The following is a 24,892-nucleotide window of genomic DNA, read 5'->3' on the forward strand; positions in this document are numbered from 1 at the left end:
TTTAACTACCTTCTTTCAATACCCGGACCTGATTAAAAAGTAGACTGCCGGGTCTCTATTCACACTGCCCTTATGGCATCCTATTTTGTATTTTTACTATTAGTTTTCTTGTAAGGGGTTGGGGAAGGGAACAAAATGTAAAGACCCGAGAGGGTATACATATGAAAATAAATATATATATATACAAAATGAAGATTTGAGTTCGATTTAAAAAATAAAATCTCGAGTCGATTTACGAACCTGTTGATCCAATTGTGTACGCCTTCTTTGTGAAATTTATATCTTTTAGATAATTAGCTATTAAATAAGCTGTACAGAGAACACTGTCAGTGCTTGCAATGAAACCTAGACTTGTGGCTTTTGCAACGAACTCCTCTCGACTTTTTGTACTGTTGTTTGTTACGTAGAAAATTCGTTTTCCGCTATTGTGAAATGCATTCATTACATTCGCTGCATCGGCGATTGGATTGTTTTGAAGCCACAGAACTCCTGAAAAACGAAAATTAAAACCTTATCAATTGATTAATTATCAGAAATAATAACACTAACAATCTATGGAAAATGACTCTTCAATTATTTTCTTTTTCCCAGCGACAACTTCTGCCATAATTTGATTTTGAAATCCCTCACTCATTTATTGATCATTGTTTAAACACAGTAAAAGGTTTTCAATTAAGGATGCAATTATTTTTAATTATTGACAGTAATTGACACTTTAATTATATTATAATAGAGATTGATCAATTTTTAATCAAGTAAAACTATCTCCAAAGATTCAATTAGAGGATTTATTATTCAGGAAATCTCTGCATTAATCTAGGAGATTGTAACGCATAATCCCCAGAAATTACTGGAAATCAAGTGATTTCCAGTTCCCGCCACGATTTATGAGAATTTTGTAAATGATTATAAATCAATAACAGTTAGGCGGGCCTGGGGTAACATGGAAATTTTTATACTTGAAATATTGTAGCAGGAATTAATCATTGAATTATTATCAGATTCAATTTCAAATTGATAATTCGGAAAAATCATTTTTTCATGGTTTAACGAAGTTACAAATTTACTATAAAAACAGGATTGAAGCACCAATTAGATTTTTCAACTCTTCCAAGGACATCAATTATCATCACCCATTTTCTGGGATTGTGTACTTTCTTTTCACTTTTTGGAGAATGCCACAGGGCAGTCTATCAATCTTTCTGAATCCTCAATGAATTAATTTACCTCTCTTTAACCATAAAAATAAAATATTAAAAATTTAGAATGCAGTCATTTTGAATAGCCATCCATCTGGCCCCAACATCCTCTCATTCTTGCCATAAAAAACAAATGAAAAACAACAGAATGAGAAGACGAAGGAATTACCATCGCAATCCGCCAAAATCGTGTCAAATGAATTGATGATCTCCTCGATTTTTTCCTTCCCAAGGCTGTCTAATTTAACCGCTGCCATCGCCTGGTAAAATATATTACATTATTATTACATAAATAATTTTTATAAATCCACCTCACACTTACTTCTCTCCAACAATTTTCTACAAATGCAATCGAAATCTCTTTTTTCTGCGATCTCCAAATCAATTATCACTAATTATTTTCCACTCGTTAACAATCTATTCTAGAAAATCTAGAGTAATGATTAGAGAGATGACCTTGATTTCATTGACACTCGGGCTCTTCAATGTCTCACATGCGACTGGGAATTTAACCTCTTCTTTCTCTCGAGAACAACAGCGCAAGCTCCATTTTCTTTTTCTAAAAAAAAGTCACTTGTAATCTGCGATGCGTCCAGTCGATGAGTATTCATTTTTCTTCAGATTCTCAAGGCCGATAATTCCTCAAGTACTGGATTGATTGATTGATTGATTGATTGATCCTTTAAGAAGACCGAAGACTGAAGTAATGAGCAATGGGTCATTTCCACGAAGACGAACCAGAAGATGGGGTTCCTGATGAGAGGTTACCTGCATCAAATTCTGAACTGGATATTGCTAAGAAACAACAGGATAAAATTTATAAATGCAGTTACGAGGGGTGTGAAAAAAGTTATGGCAAACTTTCTCTGCTAGAGAGGCATCTTCGTGGACACGTTGGGGAGGTAATTTTAATTAATCATTAGAATTAGTGAATTATTACAGGAGTTCAGAGGTTGAAAAGTTGTAATTACAGTTTAATTTGCAGTGAATCCTGCGAAAGTTGGATAATTCCTGAGTTTATCGACACAATCATTAATAAAACTCATCAATGATATTTTGCAAAATGATTTTCTAGGGTTTCAAATGCAGTTGTTTTTTAAATCTCATTTTGATTTCTCAGAAACCCTGGAAGTGCACGTTTCCGAGATGTGGAAAGGCTTACACGACATCTTTCAAGTTAAAAAAACATCGAAACACTCATGACAATTTTTCTCGTCCCTTCAGGTAAATTATCTCATCCTTCAAGGAGCTACTGCCCTTATCCTCTCGTTCTTCAAATTTTTTCTTTCCAATTTCTGAGAATTAGTTGACAAAATTGACATGAAAAAATATGATTCTATGTCTCATGAAGTTTGGAAAAGATTCATAACAATTTACCAGAAATTTATAAAAATAGACGCACAACTGTGAAAATTTGTTTGTGAATTCATAGAATAATGATAAAAACGAAAAACGGTTCATGTTTACACGTTAATTTGATCAAAGGTCTGCAGCAATCCCTCAAGAAGTAATGAAGTGAATTAATGACAATTAATTTTCAGTCCGGATCTCCCCGATCTTCCTCCAGCAAAAAAACCGAAAACTCTGCATAAATGTACTTACGAGGGATGTGAAGCTACTTTTAAAAAGCGGGACAGACTCGAGGGACACATTCGACAACACAAGGGAGAGGTAATGACTCAATAAATAATTCAATAAATAGTAATTTCCTCTTTCAAATCTTTATTCATTATTTAATTACAGAGACCATTCAAATGCACAGTGGAAAATTGCGACAAGGCGTACGCCACCAACTCTCATCTGAAAAGACACGTGCAGAGCCATACTAAAGTCTCTACTTCACTCATGCAAGTGTCCCTCTACCCAAATCATTAAATAATAATAACAATCCCCAAAGATGAACACAAAAATGTTAAAAAAACGACTTAAAGTTCAACAAGTGATCCACAAAAAATACTTGGAGACATTTCTCCCTGGAAATAGTTCTGCAAATGATAATTTCCTTTAATTGCATTTTAATTGCAATTTAATATCGATTTATCTAATTTTAATATCTCATATCCTGCGAATTACAAAGATTCGTTTAATTGAATTTAATTACCTATAAATTTTATAGAACTGATTGAGTAATTTGATTTAATATTTTTAGCTGTGACATCTGCTCATTGGCTCTGAGCAATCGTCAGAATCTCCTCAGACATCATAAAAGAGTCCACAGTAGCAACAGACTCTACTGTGAAGAGTGCAATCAAACATTCAGAAAGAAAAGCAACTTTGCTGAGCACATGGCTACGATTCACACCGGTCAGGTCATCACGTGTGACAAGTGCACCAAAACATTCAAGACTTCTGCGCTGTTGACCAGGCACTATCGAACTCATATCAAGTCTTATCCCTGCGACAGAGCCGATTGCAAAAGAGTATTCAACAAGTTCATTGAGTTGAGAAGGCATAAGCAGAATGATCATGTAAATGGTAAATTCATTATTTCTGCAGTAGCGAAGTGGTCACTGCGTCTAATCATAAATTTTCAGTTGTTATGCAGTTATCTCATTTTATTAAGGGGATTGCGGAGTCATATGGAGATGTTTTTATTTAAATTTATGAAACCGGAAGACTGTCGGGGTAAAATGGGAATTTTCTTCTTAAAAATCATTGAATTATTATCAGATTCAACGCCAAAGGGGTGTTTTGAGAAAAATCGGCTCGCAATTATTTACCAATTGTTAATTTAAAGTCTAAGGTCATGCCACATTTAAAGACAATGGACACATAGAAAAATGAATTTATCTAATAGTCCTGAGCACTTCACTAAAATGTCTCATCATAAATTTTCAGTTATTATGCATTTATCTCATTTTATTGAGGGGATTGCGGAGTAATATGGAAATGTTTTTATTTAAATTTATGAAACCGGAAGATTGCTGGAGTAAAATGGGAATTTTCTTCTTAAAAATCATTTAATTATTATCAGATTCAACGCCAAACTGATGTGTTGAGAAAAATCGGCTTTCAATTATTTACCAATGTTATAAATTTAATATAGAAAACACGACTCAAGCAGTAAATTAGAATTTTAAGTCCAGATGATGTACGTTATTATCAGCCATTTTTGTATTGTTTACGTTTTCTTTTTTTCTGGGGAATATGACTTCACATTATATCAATCTCATAATTGCTGAATAATTCGTTTATCTATTTATCTTTGTTTAAACATTTTACTCCAATTGTCCATATTACACCAGCATCTCCTAAAAGTTTATTTAAAAGCAACAATTAATTCCCAACGAATTAGTTATTTCAGATGTAATTAATTGAGAGATAATTCCATAATTACAGATACAATTGAAACATAGACTTGAGTTCTTACCGCTTCTCTACGATTGGATTCACTGATGAATGCTAATATTAATGTCTTCTTTTTAATTTCAGAATACAAATGCCCCAAATGTGAAAAAGCTTTTCTATCCAGATCCCATGTGAAGTATCACTTGCAGGTGCACTCGGGCTCTCTAATCCCCTGCCCCTATGACATGTGTTACAAAACGTATAGTTATCAGAATAATCTCGATTTTCACATACGCTCAGCTCACATGAACATCAAAGTTTACTGTGATATCTGTAAACTTGGGTTTAATGATAAGGCAACGATCAGGAGGCACATTCAGACTCTCCACATGTGCAAAGTCAAGACCAAAAATGAGAGGAAAAAGGAGAGGAAGAAGAGGAGAGATGCTGGAAGGGCTAAGAAGAGTATGGTATCGAAATTGTGTGGATTGGAATTACCATTTACTGATGAGAAGGCCGTTCTCACACGATCCCCTAGAGTATGTGCGACAAACGTTACATTTCCAGCTGCAGAGAACGCTTCACCATGAATTCATTCAGTAACTCGTTTAATTATTCATAAATGTATGAATTTGGGAGTAATTTAATTCATAAAACAACAATTAAATTCCTAAAATTGTGATTGAATTGATGACAGAAGTTGTAAATATTCCACAGGAATTTTTGGATGTCATGAATTCAGTTGGACATGAATTTACTGAAGATATTCAGTAAATTTTTGATTTTTATTTCTTCACTGCTACTTAACTATTTTCGTATGCATCTAATTAAATCTCAGGAATTTTTTTACTCCGATTGATTTTTATTTATTTGTACTCATCCAACATGAATGATCCAACATGAATTCTGTTCGTAGCACATGAATTTCTAATATTTCATTAATGCAAAAAAGAAATGAAACTCAATTTACTGCGATGACTAATTAAATCCAAAGTGAATTTATGTGGACAACTGTTTTTGTTTAAAATCGGCGCTTCAAGCTCCAGTCACTAATGGAATTATCACGACAAATTTCCGGGATTTTAATTTTATTTTTCTGCAATAGGATATTCTCTTTTTTTAATTTCTCTGCTGAATCCCCCGGAAATGTTGTACAATATATATGAAAGAATAATATATTTCGTAATGAACTTTTGCTGTGTCCATTAATTTTCAATAAACGCGCGCGTATTGTTACATTTGTGGTGCTACTACATGAGTTTCCATTCAATTTTTCAACGATAGATATATAAGAATCAGAATTCAAACATTCAGATTCAGACACTGAGCTAGAATCAGAGAGATTATAAAATGAAAAGGTCCAATGTAATATTTTTCTGAAGCTTTCCCTTCGGTTATAAAAATATAAGAATTCCACGATTGGATTTCTCACGTCTCGTTTCATCATAACATATTTAATAAAGTATATGGTTTATATTTCATATATATATATATACATATATATATATATATATCGAATAAACCGGCTTCAAAAAACGTTACATTGGATTTTTTTTAAAGGGAATATTTAATAATGATTATGATAATTATATGCGGCGAGTGCAAAGAAGAAAAGATTTTGCAAGGAAATGCTCATCCGGGAATCCTTATCAGCCCAGAATTACGTAATAATTATATCACTCAATCTTTTAATATATACAAAAAAGATTCTTTATTTTTCGTGTTAAAAATCAAAAATTGGGTTTCTTAAATTACGACATTTATCTTCATTACAAGTACTACAACTGTTCATACAAAATGGCATAAGGTAATATACTGATATATTGCATATATTATTACTAGAAAACTTCAATATAATTTCTTCCCTATTCCTGTTAATTTCTCTTCTTTCACTCGATAAAAAAATTTGGAGAACTGATGATGAATTGATTCCATTCTCCTATTTTGAAACATCAGAAATTCCAAATTTTTCAATAATACACTGACAAAACAATATATTTTTCCTAAATATCGATTAACTCGAGGAAAGTACTCAATACCGATCGGTTTTCTGAGTTCTCTGACGAATTCTTGATCGGATAGGCTCGAAAAACTCTATAATTTTTGAATTTTATAATTATTTCATCATGACTCCCGAAATGTTCTCTAAAATTTTATAAATTTTTGAAAAGTTTACAAAAAACGCATGACATTATTGTAAAATCATGACATTTTGGGAGTCATTGGACAATTGAAATTAAATAAAATGTGAAAAATGGCGTATTTTTTCCAATTTTATCAACAATTTGTCAGAAATCGAAAAAAAACCGGCAATTTTGGCTAAAAGGGGGCAGAACAAAATACCCTCAAATAAATTTTTTTATCAGTGTAGTTGAGCGTTAGTTATCATACCAGTGCATCGAGTTATAAATAGTAGAGAATTAAATTAAGATTAATCTATTGGTGATTCATTTGGCGAAGGTACTCGGGGGCGTGATAATGCTGCTGGGTGTGGGCAAGGGATGGATGAATCGGGGGTGGAAAACATCTGACGTGTTCAACACTCGTTGAATCACTGTCTCCACTCTTCAAGTATTTGTTCAGCACAGCGAATATCTGCGAGTTCAGAACTTGGAACCTCCGGATTCTGTCCACCATTCTTTTCAAATGCTGTAAAAAATATATTCAATAGAGTTTTCTTTTATTAATTCAATGTTATTATTAATCTATGGGACATAAGTTATTTCAAATAACGAATTGGATTTTTCTTATCCTTCAGAAATTTTCCAGATGTCCAGACAATATTCAAAATTAAGAAAATATTAATGAGGAAAAATAGTAAAAATCAAGGTAAATGTATGGTTCAGGTCCACCAAAAAACAAAAATCATTGAAACGTTAATTAAATAATTAAATAATGGAAATATTTCGGGTTGATGATATTTATTGCGATTTTCATGGATTTTGTCTCAAATCTTCGATTTTTTGAAAATGTTATATTGAAAATTTTTGGAGCTTCGGGATTGAATGTTTTCAACTAGAGCGTAATTCCTTCCAGAATTACTGACTTAGAACTGTCTTTTTGAATTGATTTTGGGAAATGTCTAGTTCAGGTCCACCAAACCATTCTGGATGTTTTTTATTTGGTCGGATGGGTTTCTGTCATCTGATTAACGATCTGGTCACCTTTTCATCCGGAAACAATTAGTGTGGGAGATATGACATTTAATACACTGCTCTCTGCGTTATCCAGGGCCACGACGAGGACGTGGCGATGTGCCAGCCCCAAAGCCACCACATGTTAGCACATTTAAAGACAATGGACACACAGAAAGATGAATTTATCTAATAGTCCTGAGCACTTGACTAAAACTCTGAATTCACCTCTCCCGACCATCTACCATCGCTGAACGAACACCACGAGTGACTTATCTGCCGCTACCCTTCTGTAGTCATTAAAAATATTGAATTAAGGCCCGGGTGGACTACCTATAGAACGTCATCTTTTGTTTAAATTTTATCTTTCTAGCCTAAAATACATAAAAATTTGGGATAAGTTTTGAGGTCATGAAAATCACTGGATTTGGCATGAAAAAATAATGAAAAAAAAGAGGAAAAAATTTTGAAGGGCGCTAAAGAGCAATATTTATGAAAAGGGATTTTCCAGGTTTACAAAAAAATAATGAAAAATCTGCAGCATTTGATTGCCTGTAGCTGCATTCAATTCAGTGGAGGGTTTGGTTTGTGTGGTGAATACTTGACATACATGCTACATATTTTTCATTATTTTTTTGTAAACCTGGAAAATCCCTTTTCATAAATATCGCTCTTTAGCGCCCTTCAAAATTTTTTCCTCTTTTTTTTCATTATTTTTTTATGCCAACTCCAGTGATTTTCGTGACCTCAAAACTTATCCCAAATTTTTATGTATTTTAGGTTAAAAAGATAAAATTTAAATAAAAGATGACGCTCGATAGATAGTCCACCCGGCCCTTAAGGACCGGTTGAATTATCTGGAAAAGATAATTTACTCCAAAATTGGAATTCCTAATTACTCTGGCAATTAATCGTTTTTTTCAATAATTGTTAGCTAGCGTTCTAGCGGTTGTCAACAACTAGGCCGCTAGCTAACAATTATCGGAAAAAACACTTGATTGGCGGAGTAATTAGGAATCCCAATTTTGGAGTAAATTATCTTTCCGAGATACTCCATCCGGCCCTTAAATATCACTCCCTCGTCTCGTCAACAGCGACAGCAAAGAGAAGGGGGGGTTTAAGGAATTTCAGGGACAACAGAGTTTACCTCAGGACTATTTAAGGATGCATTTCCCTTTTTGTTGTTTTTCCCTCTTCTTTCATCTTGTTCTTGACGACTGAGAGGATAAGAATGGTCTTTATTCAAAGAAATTAACGTTTCAATGATTTTTGTTTTTTGGTGGACCTGAACCATACATTTACCATTATTTCTACCGAACTCTTCCAAAATATTCTGTTTAAATATTTCAACGCTTTCTGAATAAATATCAACAATGATCATCAATAACTGATAATCCCCAGTTAAATAATAAAACAATCAATAATCATGAATGATCTTAAGCACTAGAATCCTGAGCTCTCGAAAAAGCCATTAAAAAACGAAAAACTCACAATTCCCTTGACATTCTCGTCCTTGCCATCGACCCTCTGCACCCTGAGTATATGATAACAGAAATCGAGAGCCTCAAACCGTCTCTGCTGTCCGAGAAGTACAATCATAGCACATCCAGCCCAGTGAAGACCCTCCCCGAAGAGTTCCTCAACAGTGAATTCAGTCTCGCCGACAGGAATGCAATATACAAACTGGAGAGCACTCCACAGCCTGTGAAACTCGGTGCACTCATCGATATTCATAACTCCATTAGCAGGAGGTGGTCCAACCCAGATGGGATCATCAAGAAAGCTCTTCAATCTGCTGAGAACCACTTCAAAAATGCTGAGTCCACAGCAGAGCCTCTCCCTGGTGAGAAGATCCCCCTCCCTAGCAATCATCGCTTGCTTAGCAGTTCCCAATTTATCAACATTCGGCACAATTTGAAGAGCTGCATATTTAGCCTCTAGCCTCTTCTGCTTGGTCTCAGGTTTCTCCCCATCCTTGCAGTGAGGCCTGGGTAAAATATTCTGAAAAGGCGCTGCATGGAGAAGATCGCACACCTCCTCCTGGGACAACGCCTGCTCCATCAGCAAACAGAAGAGAATTGTATTCCCAAATTCTCGAAAATTGTGAAACAACTCAGTCTTAGCGTCAGGATACTGAACAATATCATTCAACTGAGCAGAGTAGTACCCCAGCACACCTGGAGATCCATAATCATACCTGGGAAGCTTGCAGACTTTAGGCATGGCTTCCATCAGGGTTTTTGTGAACTGTAGAAGACTCCCTTGTATCAAACTCTTGACAATCTTCAAGAGTTCCTCCATGACAACAGCAATTCCCTGATACCCCAGCAGTTTGCACATCATCCTGAAGTGGTGGGGTCCAACGAATCCAGTGTACTGTCCAAATTGCGTGCTATAAGCAAGATTGAGCTGCTTGCTTCCCCACAAATAATGATGAGACATCTGCGGTGGCTTGTCCCTGTGAACAGGCTGGACAAACTGAATTCCTCGACACTTGACGAACCTATTGGTTGCAGCGTTGTAGCAGTAATTCGGCAGAAAATCGTAGTTCAACTCCCAAAATACATGAAGAGTGATCCTCCCATATGGAGCAAGAACATTGTGATTGGCCTCCCGAAACATGGCGTCATACTCATCAAGTGCCAGATGTTTACTCAGCAATTTGTGAGTCAATCTATTCACCTGGAGAAGACCATCTAGCTCAACGACACCAGTGATGTCCCCAGACTCGAATTTGGAGATAGCTAGATCCAGTGACTTCTGCATGTCAGCGTTGATCCGTTGGGTGATCAATTTGTTCAGATCTATGCTTCTCCCCAGCAGCTGGACGTGCCGTTGTTTGAGAAGTGTTTCATAACGATTGGCACGTGGATAGGGCAGCAGATAAGCACCCAGTGCGACACACTCAACTCTGAATCTTTTATCAAGGAGAATGCTCGATGCCAACTGCTTGTAATGAGCGAATATCTGCTCACTTAGTTTGTACACGAACTGATCAAAGCACAGATTAACTTCAGCCTCAACTTCGTCGTACAAGAACTGCTTCCTGAAGATTGTCAAGGCGTACAGAGCACTGTCGTTGTATAAATCGAGAGGATACAGCACGTACTCCATCATCGAGGGCTCCTTGCTCTTCAGAATGTGATCAGTCAGAATCCAGGGCATCGACATTTCAATGGGAAACTGAATTCTCTTCTCCATGGTAATCAGATCACTGCACTCCTCATTATGCTGATGACGTACCTGACACTTATGAATTTTTCTCCCCATCGTCATCTCGAGATAGAACTCCCTGTACCACAGCTGTGATAGATCACAGCAGTTCTGGAGGGATTCACTGAAGTTCAAGAGATAGCTCCAGTAAAAACTCGTCTTGTGGAACTGATCAATTTGAACTAGGTACTGTCCATCGATATCTTTTCTTAAAGTTCTCTTTCCTCCACTCTTGTCTGCAATCAAGGACTCCAGCATTGTTCTGACCATGTAGAGTTGAGTTGATGAAGGGCCGACATTTCTCCTCGGTACTTTGATACCGAATCCATTATCAGGATCTTTTTTCCCTTTGAGGGCAGGATCACTCAGTGGTTCAACCCCAAAATGCCAATCAGCACATGTCTCTCTTACAGAAACAATAATACTTCTGATGAGATCTTTCTTGTTCTTTATAGCTTTCCTCAGAGGCTCTCGCAGCATCAACTGAACAAAGTCCTGGAGTTCAGCGTAGATGTTTCGTCTGATTGCATCAATGAAGACTGTCTCCATCCTAGCCATCAGCACCTGGAGACCTTTGATCATGGCTATGACTTCGATCAACGCAAATTTCTCTTCGTCTGTGTAATTGTAACGTGTCGCACGTTCGTATTCTTCAGCTTCCTGGGGGCACTCTTTGTTCATGTGGTGGTCCGTTGGATGGAGTAACTTCCAGCTGTACAATTCAGTGACAACACTCGTCCATTGTGAAAGCAGCTGGAGTCCTCGTAGAGCTAGCTCAGCAGTGTCACGATTTTCAGAGTCACTTCCACATTCTTTGTATGTTGTTGTGACTTCGTTTGAGTATTTGGCGAGCTCGGAGATGTACTTGACGTGATCCTCTCGGATCTGGGGTAGATGCACCATCAAATCTGCCTGAGGGCTCATGCTGTTGGAGGAAGCTGAGAGTGGCCATCTCGAGGAGTCGAAGTGCTTGGAGCGTTTAATGTAGTTGAAGGGGGCAATTTGCATGTCTCCAAATAGAGGTACCACCTCCAGGTTCTTGAAGATCCTGTCGATCTTGTCTATCTTTATCTTCTTTTTTTGGTCTAGCTTGTTGATGTTGCATAGCTCGCTGTCCATCAGGAATAATCCGAATCCCATCACCTTCACCAGCATATGCTTCTCGTTGGGTGTCAGGTACATCTTCGTCTCGAACATGTGAACGCAGATGTTGACGACGTCTGCCAGGAGTTCCTCGTAGCCAGGAATTTTTTCGAGGTTCTCCTTTACCGTGTCCCGGATTTTATTCTGAGTTGCCAAGAACATGGAGAGATTCTGGGACTCCTGGAGGGTCTGGGAGTCCGACATCACCTTGAGAAATTGAGCTGCTCTGCGATACGTGGAGTAATCATTTTTAACACTCGACTTCATGTTCTTGAGTTCATCAAGAACAGCGAACATGTTGATAAATTTACCAAGGGTGAGTAGATAGGCCTCGGAGACGAAGTCCTTCCGTTTCTCCTGGTGACAGAGACGTTTTACCTCAGCGGAAAAGCGCTCGATAGCTTTTCGCTGGAAGTACATGAAGTTCAGGAGTTTGTTGACCTCTGGGGCAAGAACTTCCACGGTTTTCTCGTAGATCTCCACGCGATTTGGTTGCTCGTTGGATTTTGGCTGGGGAATAGCACGCGAACAGCATCTCCAGGTGTACAGCATCACTGCATGCTCAAGGCCTTCCTCCAGGAGTTCGTTGAGACTCGCGTGAACTGTCGCTTCTTCGATGTATTTTGCTATTCCTGTGACGAAGCCGTTGCGATCCTCGAAGTTTGTGTCGAAATTCGCTTGGTAGACCACTGAGCATGGCTGGGCCTCGATGCAGGGCTGCTCGTCGGGGAGGGTGAATTCGTCCAGAACGTCGACGTTCGATAAGGCATCGCCCAGGGTCACTTTGTCAGCCGTCATCTTGGCCGATTGGCCGGACCTACGGATTATCATGAAGAGTCAGAGGAAGGCAAATGATATCAAGGTTATCGTCGAAATTATTGGGGATGATGGGGACATATGGACTTGGAAAAATTGACATTGATCGGTCCATTGTGGATTTTCAAGATTTTTATATGGTTAAAGGATTAATAAGAATTTCATATCAAATTTAAGGCCCGGATGGACTGTCTGGAAAAGATAATTTACTCCAAAATTGGGCCTTCTAATTACTCCGTCAATTAAGCGTTTTCCCGATAATTGTTAGCTAGCGGCCTAGTTGTTGACAACCGCTAGAACGCTAGCTAACAATTATTGAAAAAAACGATTAATTGCCAAAGTAATTAGGAATCCGAATTTCGGAGTAAATTATCTTTTCTAGATAATCCACCCGAGCCTTAATGATAGTTCAATGATTTTTAATTACGAGGTTATCATTCTAGATAGTTAGTCTGGGATTTGAGGAAGACATTTGAAAATCTCAATTTCTGCTACAATTTTAGAAAAATATATCCATGTTCCCCCAGGTTTCTATAATTGTTATTGATTTAGAGTCATTTCCGGAAGTCTGATGAATCATTACAGGCAACGGAAATCACTTAATTCCCAGTAATTTCTGGTGATTCAGTCGTTAGAACCCAATAGATTAATTTCGAGATCTAAATAATAAATCTCTCACTCGAATCTTTGAAGATGAATTTGCTTAATTAAGAATAGATCAATCTCTTTCATATGGTTTTGGTAATAAAAAAATGAACCATTCAAACGGATTTTTAAATATTGCAATTGAATGATTAATTGTGAAAAAAATCTGGAGAGTGATTCTTGTCAGAAAGATTCAGAGAGACATAGTGAACGTTAGAATGCAGCTACAAAGCATGTGGACACGTTATTTTGGGCATTTCTACATCATGTCAAATCAAGAAAATTAAATTTGGTGTGAAACTTTGAAATGTAAAATCCTCTGCACTTTTCTCTCCCATTTGCCACTGAAAATTTACGTAAATTCCACGTTTCTTGATTGTTTCTCACAAATTAACTAGAGGTGGTAATTGTTCTGTCTCGGCTCCACTTGGCAATGAAACATCAAATAAACAAATGAATTGACAAATGCAATTTATCTACCTGTCTTCGAGGATTCAATCAGCTGAGGAGTCACAACGTTTCGATTAAATGACAGATTCAGTGATTTAATGGTGATTTTTTAATTAATCTTCAATTATTAGACAGACGCCTAACTCCACCCCCAGGTAAGACCCCACCACTGAGTTCTTCGACTTACAATCGATACATTTAGGATCGATTGTTTTAACGTCGACAATCGATTATTAAAATCGATTGTCGCGGATCGATAAGTCGGCCGAATCGATCTTTTTTGTCGAGATCTTTTCTCGAGACATTATTTAAAATTGATGAATTTTTATTTAACGTTGTGTGGCTCGTAACAATTTGTTGGAATTAAAATGTTGAATATTTGATGGATTTCTATGAAGCTATGAATATCGAAAAGCCGAAGTTAAAATATTACTTTATTTTAATTTTATTTTTTTTAATTTTTTATTTATTTTCCTTTTTTTTATTTATTTTTTTTTAATTTTATTTTTTTAATTAATATCTCTCGATTCGTCCTTCGATTCGTTTTCATATTATTTATCAATTTTTTGGACTCATTTTTGAATTTGCGTAGCGGAAACAGTCGGAAGAAAAATCGAATAAGATCGATTTTCGATTAATCGATCCTAAATAGGTCGATCCTCAATTCGGTCAATCAATCTTTTTTTTGAAGGGTTGCATCGGGATTGCGGAAAGAGTAGGAGGAAAAATCGATATCTATCGATTTTCACGAATCGATCGGTCGACATCGAATTTATGCAGATCGATGATGAGCAGTTCGATCCGATTCAATTTCGATCAATCCATCATTTCTTGCTAGAGTTTATATCTCCGTGTATAGAAACAGTGAAACGAAAAATCGATATGAACATGTATATATACCTATATATATATATATAATATTTTATATGTAATATATTATATATAAATTATATAAATAGATTAATTTTCGAAATTCAAAATAGTCGTACAGCTTTCTGATTTAAACTCAGCGACAAAATCTGTTGAAAATCATGACTTAATGATCTCGAGTAAAATACGCGGGTGCATTACTATGCAATTGACACACTTCCATGTATGTGCGTGTAAAATTCGACGTTTATCATGAAAAAAGAGTAGGCGAAATGTGATTGCGATAAAGAAAAAATCGTTTCACACCGTTTCGCTATAAAAATTAGCGATTCTCCTGGTCATTCTCATATAATTCACGATGTGTTATTTATAATCGTGATAACTGCTGCGATGAGCACGGGTGAAAGTGTTTTTTTTTGCGTGAGGTTATGATCTAAAAATATTTATCTTCGCAGTTGATGAAAGACAGGGAGTCATTTGGATGTTAAAATGAGTTGGTTAAGGAGTAGTCCATTAAGGACAAGCTTTGGCAAGCAGTGGTCAAGAGATTCACCTCCCAAGGATGCAGATCCAACTGCCTGCTATGACAGCTTCTGTAAACATTGGCAGCAGACACATGAGATCATTAGACAGGCCAGGGTACAGCATCAGCTAATCCATTTATTTATCTACACTCCCCCTGACAATAGAGTTCCCCTCGATTTCCACCACTCGATATCAACTCCAAATCGCAATTTTCAATTGCACTGAGAAAAAAAAAATTATTTATAATGATTTACCGCCAAGCCATCTACTCGAGAGAAGTATGTACGTTTTCAAAAGGTTGTTTCCCCAATTGAGTAATTTCCAGGTGATCTCATTAGATTTCCATAATAATGATCGTCTTGTTTCAGAGAAATTCATAAATTAATCACGATTGATACTGTGACGCGTGACGCGCATTCAAAAGCTCCAACGAATTTAAGGCTCGGGTGGATTATCTAGAAAAGATAATTTACTCCGAAATTCGGATTCCTAATTACTTTGGCAATTAATCGTTTTTTTCAATAATTGTTAGCTAGCGTTCTAGCGGTTATCAACAACTAGGCCCCTAGCTAACAATTATCGGAAAAAACGATTAATTGACGGAGTAATTAGAAGTCCCAATTTTGGAGTAAATTATCTCTTTCTGACAGTCCATCCGGGCCTTAATGTGCAAATATAAATGTTTACTTCTCTCCAATACCATTCAGGTTTCCCATATCTAATTTACATTGTTAATTAACTCTTGTGTTTGGCCCTGGTGAGACAATCAATTTGGCAGTTAATCACATTAATCAACTGTAGGGAATGTATTCCAAAAAATTATGAATCATCTATTCATTGGTTTTGGCATTTTTGACGTGCTGAAATCAATTCATTGGTCATTCATTACTTGTCAATTATTATTGAATATATAAAGAATGTAAAGAATAATATTGAAACTAGATTATTAGTGCAATCAGTAAATTTTACGTATTTTCAAACAATAAAATTTTCCGTTTGCAAATATTTTTGATGAGATCAAAAATATTCAATTCTGCTTCTTTAATTTTCACTTTTATCAAAATAAATACGTCACATATTTTTCTCAGTGTAATCTTCCATTTGTTAAGATGAAAAAATTGACGAATTTTGAAAAATATGATTAATCTCTGTCTTCAAGTAATCTCCGAAGTAATGGGGTCATTTTCATAATCAGTCCGGCTGTTAAAATTTTTCATTTTTATCTTTCATTTTTTAATTTATGCAGTTAAATAATGGAGTACCACTACACGATGACATTCTCGCTGTTGTCAATCACATCGACCAACTTGTGACACTCTTGTTACTGGAATTCAGGAATAGTCTCGGGCTTAATCATCAGCAGCAGCAAATGACGAGTACACCGTCTCACTCTCCCTGTTTGGAATATTTATTGAGTGAAAATCTACTGGACAATCTCTCAGAATGGAGTTCAACAGCTGGAAGGTTCGCCATTCTGATTCCGTTTTCTCTATGTAAACCTGAATAATTCATTGAATTATTGAAGAATCCGGGGCACTCGTCAATTATTCACGACATACCGAGGAAAAATCCTAGATAAAGGTTGAAAGGAAGAAAATTAATGTACAACAAACACGAATTGAAATTTAAAAAAAACTGTCCCCGCGCAAATTCTAAATCTTAATTTTCATTTATTATTCAATTCATTTAATTATATTGTCATTAACATTGTCCGAATTTGAATTTTCCTTTTAACAATTAATAATTAGTTTCTGAACATCTGTTTAAGGCCCGGGTGGACTATCTCTAGAACGTCGACTTTTGTTTAAGGCTCGGGTGGACTGTCTGGAAAAGATAATTTACTCCAAAATTGGGATTCCTAATTACTCTGGCAATTAATCGTTTTTTTTTCAATAATTGTTAGCTAGCGTTCTAGCGGTTGTCAACGACTAGAACGCTAGCTAACAACTATCGGAAAAAACAATTAATTGGCGGAGTAATTAGGAATCCGAATTTCGGAGTAAATGATCTTTTCTAGATAATCCACCCGAGCCTTAAGGGCCGGATGGAGTATCTCGCTAACAATTATTGAAAAAAAAACGATTAATTGTCAGAGTAATTAGGGATCCCAATTTTGGAGTAAATTATCTTTTCCAGACAGTCCATCCGGGCCTTAAATTTTATCTTTTCAACCTAAAATAAATTGAAATTTGGGATGAATTTTGTGTTGCGGAAAGGACTTGAATGGACATGAAAAAATAATGAAAAAAAAAGAGGAAAAATTATTGAAGGGCGCTAAAGATCGATATTATTTAAAAGTGATTTACCAAGTTTGCTAAAATATAATAAAAAATACGTAGCTTACTATTGCATCTAGCTGTCACTCAATCTTCTGGAGAGCAATGGTGAGCTGCGTAATTTTTATTATTTTTTTGTAAACTTGGTAGATCCCTTTTAAACAATATCGCTCTTTAGCGCCTTTCAATAATTTTTCCCCTTTTTTTTCATTATTTTTTTATAACCATTCGAGTAGCTCCCGCAACACAAATTTGATCCCAAATTTTAATGAATTTTAGGCTAAAAAGATAAAATTTAAACAAAAGTCGACGTTTGATAGATAGTCCACCCGGGCTTTAATAAGAATATTTTATAAAGTATTTCATTATTTGAGATTAATTAATTAATTTGCGTCGATATTAAATACTTTTCTAGCTGTTTCCCATTCCTTGGAGCAGAGAAAAATTCGTCTCCAAAAATTCGAAAAGTTCCCTGCATCTTATTTATTCCTCTACAATTCCCGAATTTCTCTTGTCAATAAACAACTACATGTTACAGATACAGCAACACAATCCGCATGGAGCAGATGAAGCTGTTCGAGATCCTGGTATCCTTCAACGGTTCATTACTAGCTCACGAGCCAGTGGCACGACCGCTGCTGAAACTCCTGGAAGCCTGTGCCAATGATATTCTGCCATTTGACGTCCAAAAGAAATTGATAGTGTTATTAAATGGCCTGTGCGTTGCCCTAATGCAAAATTTAGCACTCCTCGACGTATTCTTTCACCCCAGCGCACCTGGAGAGCGCAAATTCATAATATTTTCCCTGCTGATGCCTCATATCCACCGAGAGGGTACAGTAGGACAACAGGCAAGAGACGCAATGCTCCTGTGCATGGCTCTATCAAAGAGAAATCACGAGATCGGTATCTACATAGCTGAGAACTCCAATGTGTGTCCAGTTCTTGCCACTGGAATCAGTGGTCTCTATTCAGTTCTACCAAGAAAACTTGACATCGAAACTGAAGACTGGCATCGACTCACCCCAGATGATGTCAATGATATCCCAGCACTCGATCATTTGATGCATTCCTTTGAGTTCTGCAATGCTGTCGCCCAAATTGCTCATCCTCTGGTGCAAAAGCAACTCCTCGAGTATCTCTATCAGGGATTTTTGGTCCCTGTTATGGGTCCCGCGTTACTCCAGCCTTCACTGGACAATTTAGTCTCAGCAACTGCTTACTTCGATCTTTTCCTGAGGTCTGTGACCGATCCTGGACTCCTGCAGACATTGATAAAGTTTTTGCTGGAGGAGAATTATGATGAATGCAGGATTCTCGATAGTCTCATCCAGAGGATATCATCGAGGTCACGATTGTGCATCGTCACACTGGCCTTATTCGAGACCCTTGTTGATTTAAACATCGAAGATATCATGTTGGAGCTCTGCCTATCTTCGCTCATCCCGTGCTCTCACGTTATGCTGTCACAGCGTCGACGAATGCGTGATCTTGACTCTTACGGATCAACAGCCAAAAAATTTCTCTCCTTACGTCCCAGCTGCTGTCTCACCTGGGGATCCACAGTATTACAGTCAAAACGTACAAATCCACCTGATAACCAACAGACTTCACCCAATTGGCTCATAAATTACGGCTCGAGGGTAGGTGAAAGTCTCTACGGGAATTATCATGCCTATTTATTCGATGCCAGACAGAAAATCGTTGCCTGCCAGATCGGTTGCTCCTACTGGTCTTCTCAGTACAATGGGATTTCCCTCGAGGAAGGGAATGACAGTGACAGTATCACGAATATCAATGACTCGAGTCAATTGTCATCTGCATCTGGACGAGAGTTCAGTCGTCAGTTTATGGCTCTACCACGAGAAGAAATTCTAGACAACATCAAGAGTCTTCTTGTTGATGAGGAAGACACCATTGCTGAGAGCTTGACTGATGATACCACCAGCGAGGTCAATGATAGGAGCTCTTCGCGCGTTGATAAGGACCAATTGAATGCTGATATAGATGCGTTATTGAATGAGGAAATTGAAATATCACAAATTTATGAAGCCAGCCTGAAGAAGAATGGAGAGTCCATCAATCCTGGGGAGTCTCTCGGTGACAGCAGTGGGTATGAGAGTCTTGCCATGAAGAGTTCACAGGATTTTACCATCAGTCATGAGGATAAGGATGTAGATAAAGATGATGATAATGGAAATGGAAATGGAAATGCTAATGGGGGATCTGTTGAGGTCAATGCCAGGATTGAGAACGATTGGAAGAGGGAAAGTCTCAGCAATGGGAAACCGAATGTTGGAATATTTCTGGATGTCATTCTGAGAAAACTTGAATGCTTGACTAGCAATAATCTTTATGTCAATTTACATTTGACTGGATTAATCAGTAGATTGGCGGTTTATCGACAGCCACTGCTCCAGTCATTTCTCCTGAACCCTTCGTTGGTCTTCCAGCCAAGCATCAGGTCGTTATTTCAGGTAATTTTTTCCGTCACTATTTCGGAAATGGAATTTTTAGGACGCGATATTTTGAAATGTTTTCGTGCTTTCTAGAAGATAGGGGATGTTAAGGTAATGTGGGGAGCCATTCAAAATGGTTGGACTATTTATTTTAACGCTGTTCTTTCTTTAAACAAAATTCAATAGGTGAATGGAGTATTTGGCAATTAGGGGAATGATTTTTTTCTGAAGCATCAATTTGAGATTTAAGGCTAGGATGGATTATTTGGGAAAGATTATTTACTCCGAAATTTGGACTTCTAGTTACTCCGGAAATTAATCGTTTTTTCCAATAATTGATTAATTGATGGAGTAATTAGGTGTGCCAATTTTGGAGTAAATCATCGTTTCCAGACAATCCACCCGGGCCTTAAGGTTGTTGTCGCGTAGAATTTTTTTTCGACAGTTTTCGTTAACAATTTTATGGTGAATAGTTTGAAAAATTAGCAACAAAATGAGCCTTTTCCGTTTGCAATTGACCGTTTTGAACTTGATATATAAATTTTTGAAATTCGAGTGATTTAACACGTGTTTAAATGGAGTTTTGCCGATTAGAATTTTTTAAAAATCAACGGCTCGACAGTTTCAGAAATAAAAAAAAAACGTGAAATATACATCGTGGGAGGAAATACAGAAAAAAAAAATCAAATCGATTGACCGTTTGGTTTACGGCATATAGTTATCGGAAATTCATAAATTTATATAATTGAAAATAGTTAATATGGAAAATATATAGTTATGCTTTAGCTATCCATGCACAATGCAATCAATCAAGTGAGACTATATACCGCTAAAAGATTGTGTTCTAAACTGGCCCGTTTTACAGCGGATAAACTTTTTACAGAGACTGTCGCGCGACAACCACCTTAAGGCTCGGGTGGATTATCTAGAAAAGATAATTTACTCCGAAATTCGGATTCCTAATTACTTTGGCAATTAATCGTTTTTTTCAATAATTGTTAGCTAGCGTTCTAGCGGTTGTCAACAACTAGGCCGCTTCCATTGCTTCCATTCGCAAGCAAAAGGAATCAGAATTTACAGATTAGTGGGATTATAAATGAACAATTGAAAATAACTTTTTAGTATTGAAATTGAATTATTAATTAGGCCTACTTGGATAATGTAGATACATAAAAACATTTCCATTACCTCCACTCCTCTATATTTCTAATCGATGCCACTGTCTTCATAAATAATAATATAATAATAATACAATAATAATATAATAACAATAAACCATTCCTATATCATCGACGAAATATGTTAATAAAATAATTCCATTGAATTTCAGATTCTGGCGTCTTTGAAGAACAAAATTGATCAGTATTTATCGAAAGTTGAGAATGTCGACAATCTAGTGGAGCAAGCTCGTGCATTTCTCATCGCAAGAGAGTACAGGCTCGTGAATACCAGACGAAATGCATTGAAGACTAATCAAAGGGTGAAAAAAGAGCCAGAGAAAGTAGCAGTTGAGCTGTTCTCCAGGAATGAATCAAAAAGAAGAAGCTTGACGTCCTCTTTAACACAAATATTTAAATGGCCTGGTGGAAGTTCTCTGCCGAGCTCATCAGCATTCTCCAGAGGTGACGAGCACCTGGAGATGACGAGTGATGGTGCAAGCAGTCGTCCTGAGACATTATCCTCGTTGCACAAAATAACACCAACTCAACATGTTGTACTTTGTGCTGTTCTGATGGACGAGTGGCTCAAGGAACTAGCTGCTATTGTCCAGGAGCATGTTATATTGTCACTTACAAACAGCATTGAATTTTGAGTTTTGCCTTATATGTTTTACTGAACAACGACAATCCAGAAGAGTATCCATTATATTCTGAAAGTAATTATGAAAATGTACATAAGAATCATGTGTTAGTGGAGCACATCCGTGTGCTTTTTGGTGATTTTTAGAAAGTGACTAATGATTTTTTTTTTTTGCTTGTTGATTATATTGTATTCTTCTATTTTATTCCTGACTCGTCAATTCACAGAGGAACTGTATCGAGGAGGGGACGTGAATAAACGAATTTACAATGTTTTAATTAATGGAATTGTGTCGGACATATATGGGGGAGGGGGTTGTCAGTTTTGGAGAACAAGATAAATGGAATGTCATAAGAATTTAAAATTCGTTTACATGATACGTGCGTATAACCGCATGGGTTTTAGTTGACTATAGTTAACTGGAAAGTGGCGGGTTTCGGACGCATACTCATTAGCAACTAAAACCCGAGGAAACGCATGTCGCGCATGCACATCCTTGATTCAAGAAAAACAGCAGGGAAATTTAACCTCCGGCTAGTCAATATCGGGAAGAACTGGAAAATTAAAAAGGGATTTTCAGAGGAAATTAAAATGAGTCACATCATTCCCGATAGTGATGAAGCGTTAGATAGTGAAGAAGATATATTTATAGATCAGGATTTCGTTGGTGATGTAATATCGGAAGAAAATGGAAATGAAATATATTTTAATGAAGCAACAGCCGGATCAACTCAAACTCCGCAGAAGAGAATACGTTACAATGAGTTAAATAATGAAAATCTTCTACACTTTTTTTTACTTTTTTAAAATTAATGTAATTTTTATTTTTTCAGTGGGGGGGGGGCTTCGCCCCCCACACCCCCCTCCGCAGCCTCCCGCGAAGACGCACTTATCATGTAAAATATACGCAACACGGGCGGACAGCAGGCGGTCCCTCGTGAGTAACCTGCTTTCCGCACTAGTTGCGTAATGTACTATGCCCTCAGGCCTTCAGCTAACGAAACACCTTATATACGGTAGCTCCAAATATGTCGGCCAGTAATGGTCATTCTAATTACTATTGCCTCTGAGGAATACGGCACTATATCAACATGCATAGTTATCAAGACTATGACTTTTTGCGTCAAGTGATTTCACATTTTTGACTGATAAATCTGTTTGCATATTTAGATTTATTTTTTCTGTACTCTTATCTTTTCTTTATCATTAATTCTCTGGAGAAATGCTTCTTGTCATAATCATCGAATAATTCAATGGGTTTATTAATCAGAATAAATGATACCCCGAGGAGGAACACCTTGTGGAAAACGTTGGCTATTTCAAAGAAATTTCTGTTTTCTTTCTGCCATTTTCTTTCTCTTTCCTTTAATTATTAGTCTTTATCTATAATTATCTTGAATTGAATTAATTGAATTGATGATGACTGAGTTGTTTGGAGTTACATTATATGAGAATTAAATTTTTCAATTAATCCCCCAGAGCATTTATCCAAGAGACTTTTTGGATATACATCCCCATGTATCAAGCGCGATATATACTATCGCCATATTGCTACCGTATCCGTTATCAAAACTAAATAAAATCCTCTACATTTTACAAAAATAACAATCTCTTCATTCTCTTCAACTTTTAGTCTTTTATCAATAATTATTTAAAATTGCTGGGATGATTTTCTTGGGCGAGATAAATTCAAGGCCAATGAAAACCATGAAAAAAAAATTTTTCATCATTTTATAAATCTAAGGTTCCACTCACAAGCGAGCACTCTTGAATTCATCCCCATTTGCCATATCAACACGATAATTTCTGTTCTTTGAACTTCTCCTACGAGTTTTGATCATTATAATAATTATAATAGCTACAGCGACGATGAGTAGACACGCTAAAATCACAATGACAACTGGATTTGAGGAACTGCAGTCTGCGTCAGCTTTGGGAGGGACGAAAGCCTTTACTGCAGGGTTCGGGTCTTTCCAATTGACCCAGAGGCCGTGCCATTTGACTGGATCTCCATTGATGTCCCCGGGTATGTTCCCAGCTGGAAGTGCAGTACTCCGGTGCATTGCGAGGGATTTCTCTAGGATCTCCGCGATTTCGGGGTGCATGTTTATGATATTTGTCATCTCGCAGGGATCCTCCTGGAGATTGAAGAGACAAGGGGCTGCCAGTGGCTCACAAGCGACCTAAACACAATTTTTTTACAATATAGATGAATGCAATTTTTGTATTGTTTAAATAAAAACAGAAAAATTCTTTTCTATTATTTAAAAAATTTTTAAGATTTTTTAAATTAAATTTTAAAAAAGTTTAATTGATAATTCAATTGCAATATTGATGTAGTTATTATATAGTTAATATATATTATAATAATTATAATATATTGTTATAATGTTTATATGTATATTAATATTATGGAGTTAATATACAGAGGTGGGCAGCTTCAGCTCTCGGAGCTACTCCAGCTTCCGACGTCAATTAGACGAAATTGTCACGAGCCGTAAAATTTATGGCTGCGCCCCCTTCGGGCCCGTATTTCATTATTTAATATTCGGCAGAAACTTGTTGGTGGGAAAAGTAAAATAGAAAATTGTTCCTTGGGTAGCCGTAAAGGCCCCGAGGACAGGTTCAGACCTTCCGTGAAAGTCTGGCCGGTGTCCGATAAATCTTGAGGCATGAACATTGCTCGTAAGGCCCAATTTTCCTAGGTGACATACCCTTACAAATGATTCGTATCTTTCCTAATCTCCCTTCATTATTTTTATTTCCAAAATCATGGGAAAGAGATTGATCAATTTTTAATTAAGGCCCGGGTGGACTACCTATGGAACGTCATCTTTTGTTTAAATTTTATCTTTCTAGCCTAAAATACATAAAAATTTGGGATAAGTTTTGAGATCACGAAAATCACTGGATTTGGCATGAAAAAATAATGAAAAAAAAGAGGAAAAAATTTTGAAGGGCGCTAAAGAGCAATATTTATGAAAAGGGATTTTCCAGGTTTACAAAAAAATAATGAAAAATCTGCAACATTTGATTGCCTGTAGCTGCATTCAATTCAGTGGAGGGTTTGGTTT

At 36.6% G+C, this 24,892-nt stretch overlaps 5 protein-coding genes across 7 annotated transcripts in view; 2 read left to right on the plus strand and 3 right to left on the minus strand.

The window, feature by feature from the left end:
* The window catches only part of LOC105270225 (phosphoglycolate phosphatase), a 4,536-nt gene extending 2,797 nt beyond the window's left edge, over positions 1–1,739 (minus strand). Inside the window, exons 1-3 of one of the 2 annotated variants that reach the window (XM_011311043.1) lie at positions 1,656–1,739; positions 1,369–1,459; positions 241–489 (exon numbers count right to left, since the gene is read on the minus strand). In XM_011311043.1, the coding sequence (XP_011309345.1) occupies positions 241–489; positions 1,369–1,456 (337 nt within the window). In that variant the 5' untranslated portion in view covers positions 1,457–1,459; positions 1,656–1,739. Of the gene's footprint in view, positions 1–240; positions 490–1,368; positions 1,460–1,521; positions 1,616–1,655 lie in introns of those variants that run through there. The other variant, XM_011311042.1, reaches the window with a different exon arrangement.
* A 149-nt stretch (positions 1,740–1,888) lies between these two features.
* Positions 1,889–5,723, plus strand: LOC105270226 (zinc finger protein 501). 2 transcript variants are annotated; one of them, XM_011311044.1, is made up of 6 exons: positions 1,889–2,101; positions 2,320–2,423; positions 2,741–2,870; positions 2,943–3,046; positions 3,349–3,674; positions 4,632–5,723. In XM_011311044.1, the coding sequence occupies exons 1-6, from the start codon at positions 1,913–1,915 to the stop codon at positions 5,075–5,077; spliced, it is 1,299 nt and encodes a 432-aa protein (XP_011309346.1). In that variant the 5' UTR covers positions 1,889–1,912; the 3' UTR covers positions 5,078–5,723. The 2 variants fall into 2 exon arrangements, with proteins under 2 accessions (XP_011309346.1, XP_011309348.1); XM_011311046.1 differs by having other exon boundaries at positions 3,349–3,667; positions 4,632–4,780.
* Positions 5,724–6,229: 506 nt separating this feature from the next.
* On the minus strand, positions 6,230–14,049 carry Sra-1 (Cytoplasmic FMR1-interacting protein Sra-1). Its single transcript, XM_011311047.1, has 3 exons — positions 13,919–14,049; positions 9,113–12,794; positions 6,230–7,136 (listed from the first exon to the last, which is right to left on the minus strand). Exons 2-3 carry the CDS (start codon positions 12,773–12,775, stop codon positions 6,924–6,926), a joined length of 3,876 nt encoding a protein of 1,291 aa, XP_011309349.1. The 5' UTR covers positions 12,776–12,794; positions 13,919–14,049; the 3' UTR covers positions 6,230–6,923.
* An 835-nt stretch (positions 14,050–14,884) lies between these two features.
* On the plus strand, positions 14,885–22,100 carry LOC105270228 (UPF0518 protein AAEL005291). Its single transcript, XM_011311048.1, has 4 exons — positions 14,885–15,397; positions 16,530–16,747; positions 18,098–20,036; positions 21,349–22,100. Exons 1-4 carry the CDS (start codon positions 15,248–15,250, stop codon positions 21,829–21,831), a joined length of 2,790 nt encoding a protein of 929 aa, XP_011309350.1. The 5' UTR covers positions 14,885–15,247; the 3' UTR covers positions 21,832–22,100.
* A 552-nt stretch (positions 22,101–22,652) lies between these two features.
* Positions 22,653–24,892, minus strand: part of LOC105270229 (arylsulfatase B) — a 9,684-nt gene continuing 7,444 nt past the window's right edge. The window contains exon 8 of the mRNA XM_011311049.1: positions 22,653–24,001. Coding sequence (XP_011309351.1) covers positions 23,570–24,001 — 432 coding nt within the window. The 3' untranslated portion in view covers positions 22,653–23,569. The remainder of the gene's footprint in view (positions 24,002–24,892) is intronic.

This window comes from Fopius arisanus, unplaced genomic scaffold, assembly GCF_000806365.1.
Source record: "Fopius arisanus strain USDA-PBARC FA_bdor unplaced genomic scaffold, ASM80636v1 scaffold00081, whole genome shotgun sequence".
NCBI classification, from domain to species: domain Eukaryota; kingdom Metazoa; phylum Arthropoda; class Insecta; order Hymenoptera; family Braconidae; genus Fopius; species Fopius arisanus.

Bases quoted from the DNA above. Each gene is read 5' to 3' on its own strand.
- LOC105270226 (XM_011311044.1), top strand. From the start codon at position 1,913: ATGGGTCATTTCCACGAAGACGAACCAGAAGATGGGGTTCCTGATGAG. The intron at 2,871-2,942 runs GTAATGACTCAA...ATTTAATTACAG, and splicing joins TTCGACAACACAAGGGAGAG to AGACCATTCAAATGCACAGT. The intron at 3,047-3,348 runs GCAAGTGTCCCT...TAATATTTTTAG, and splicing joins AAAGTCTCTACTTCACTCAT to CTGTGACATCTGCTCATTGG.
- Sra-1 (XM_011311047.1), bottom strand. From the start codon at position 12,775: ATGACGGCTGACAAAGTGACCCTGGGCGATGCCTTATCGAACGTCGAC. The intron at 7,137-9,112 runs GTGAGTTTTTCG...TATTTTTTACAG, and splicing joins ACGAGAATGTCAAGGGAATT to CATTTGAAAAGAATGGTGGA.
- LOC105270228 (XM_011311048.1), top strand. From the start codon at position 15,248: ATGAGTTGGTTAAGGAGTAGTCCATTAAGGACAAGCTTTGGCAAGCAG. The intron at 16,748-18,097 runs GTTCGCCATTCT...TACATGTTACAG, and splicing joins TGGAGTTCAACAGCTGGAAG to ATACAGCAACACAATCCGCA. The intron at 20,037-21,348 runs GTAATTTTTTCC...ATTGAATTTCAG, and splicing joins GCATCAGGTCGTTATTTCAG to ATTCTGGCGTCTTTGAAGAA.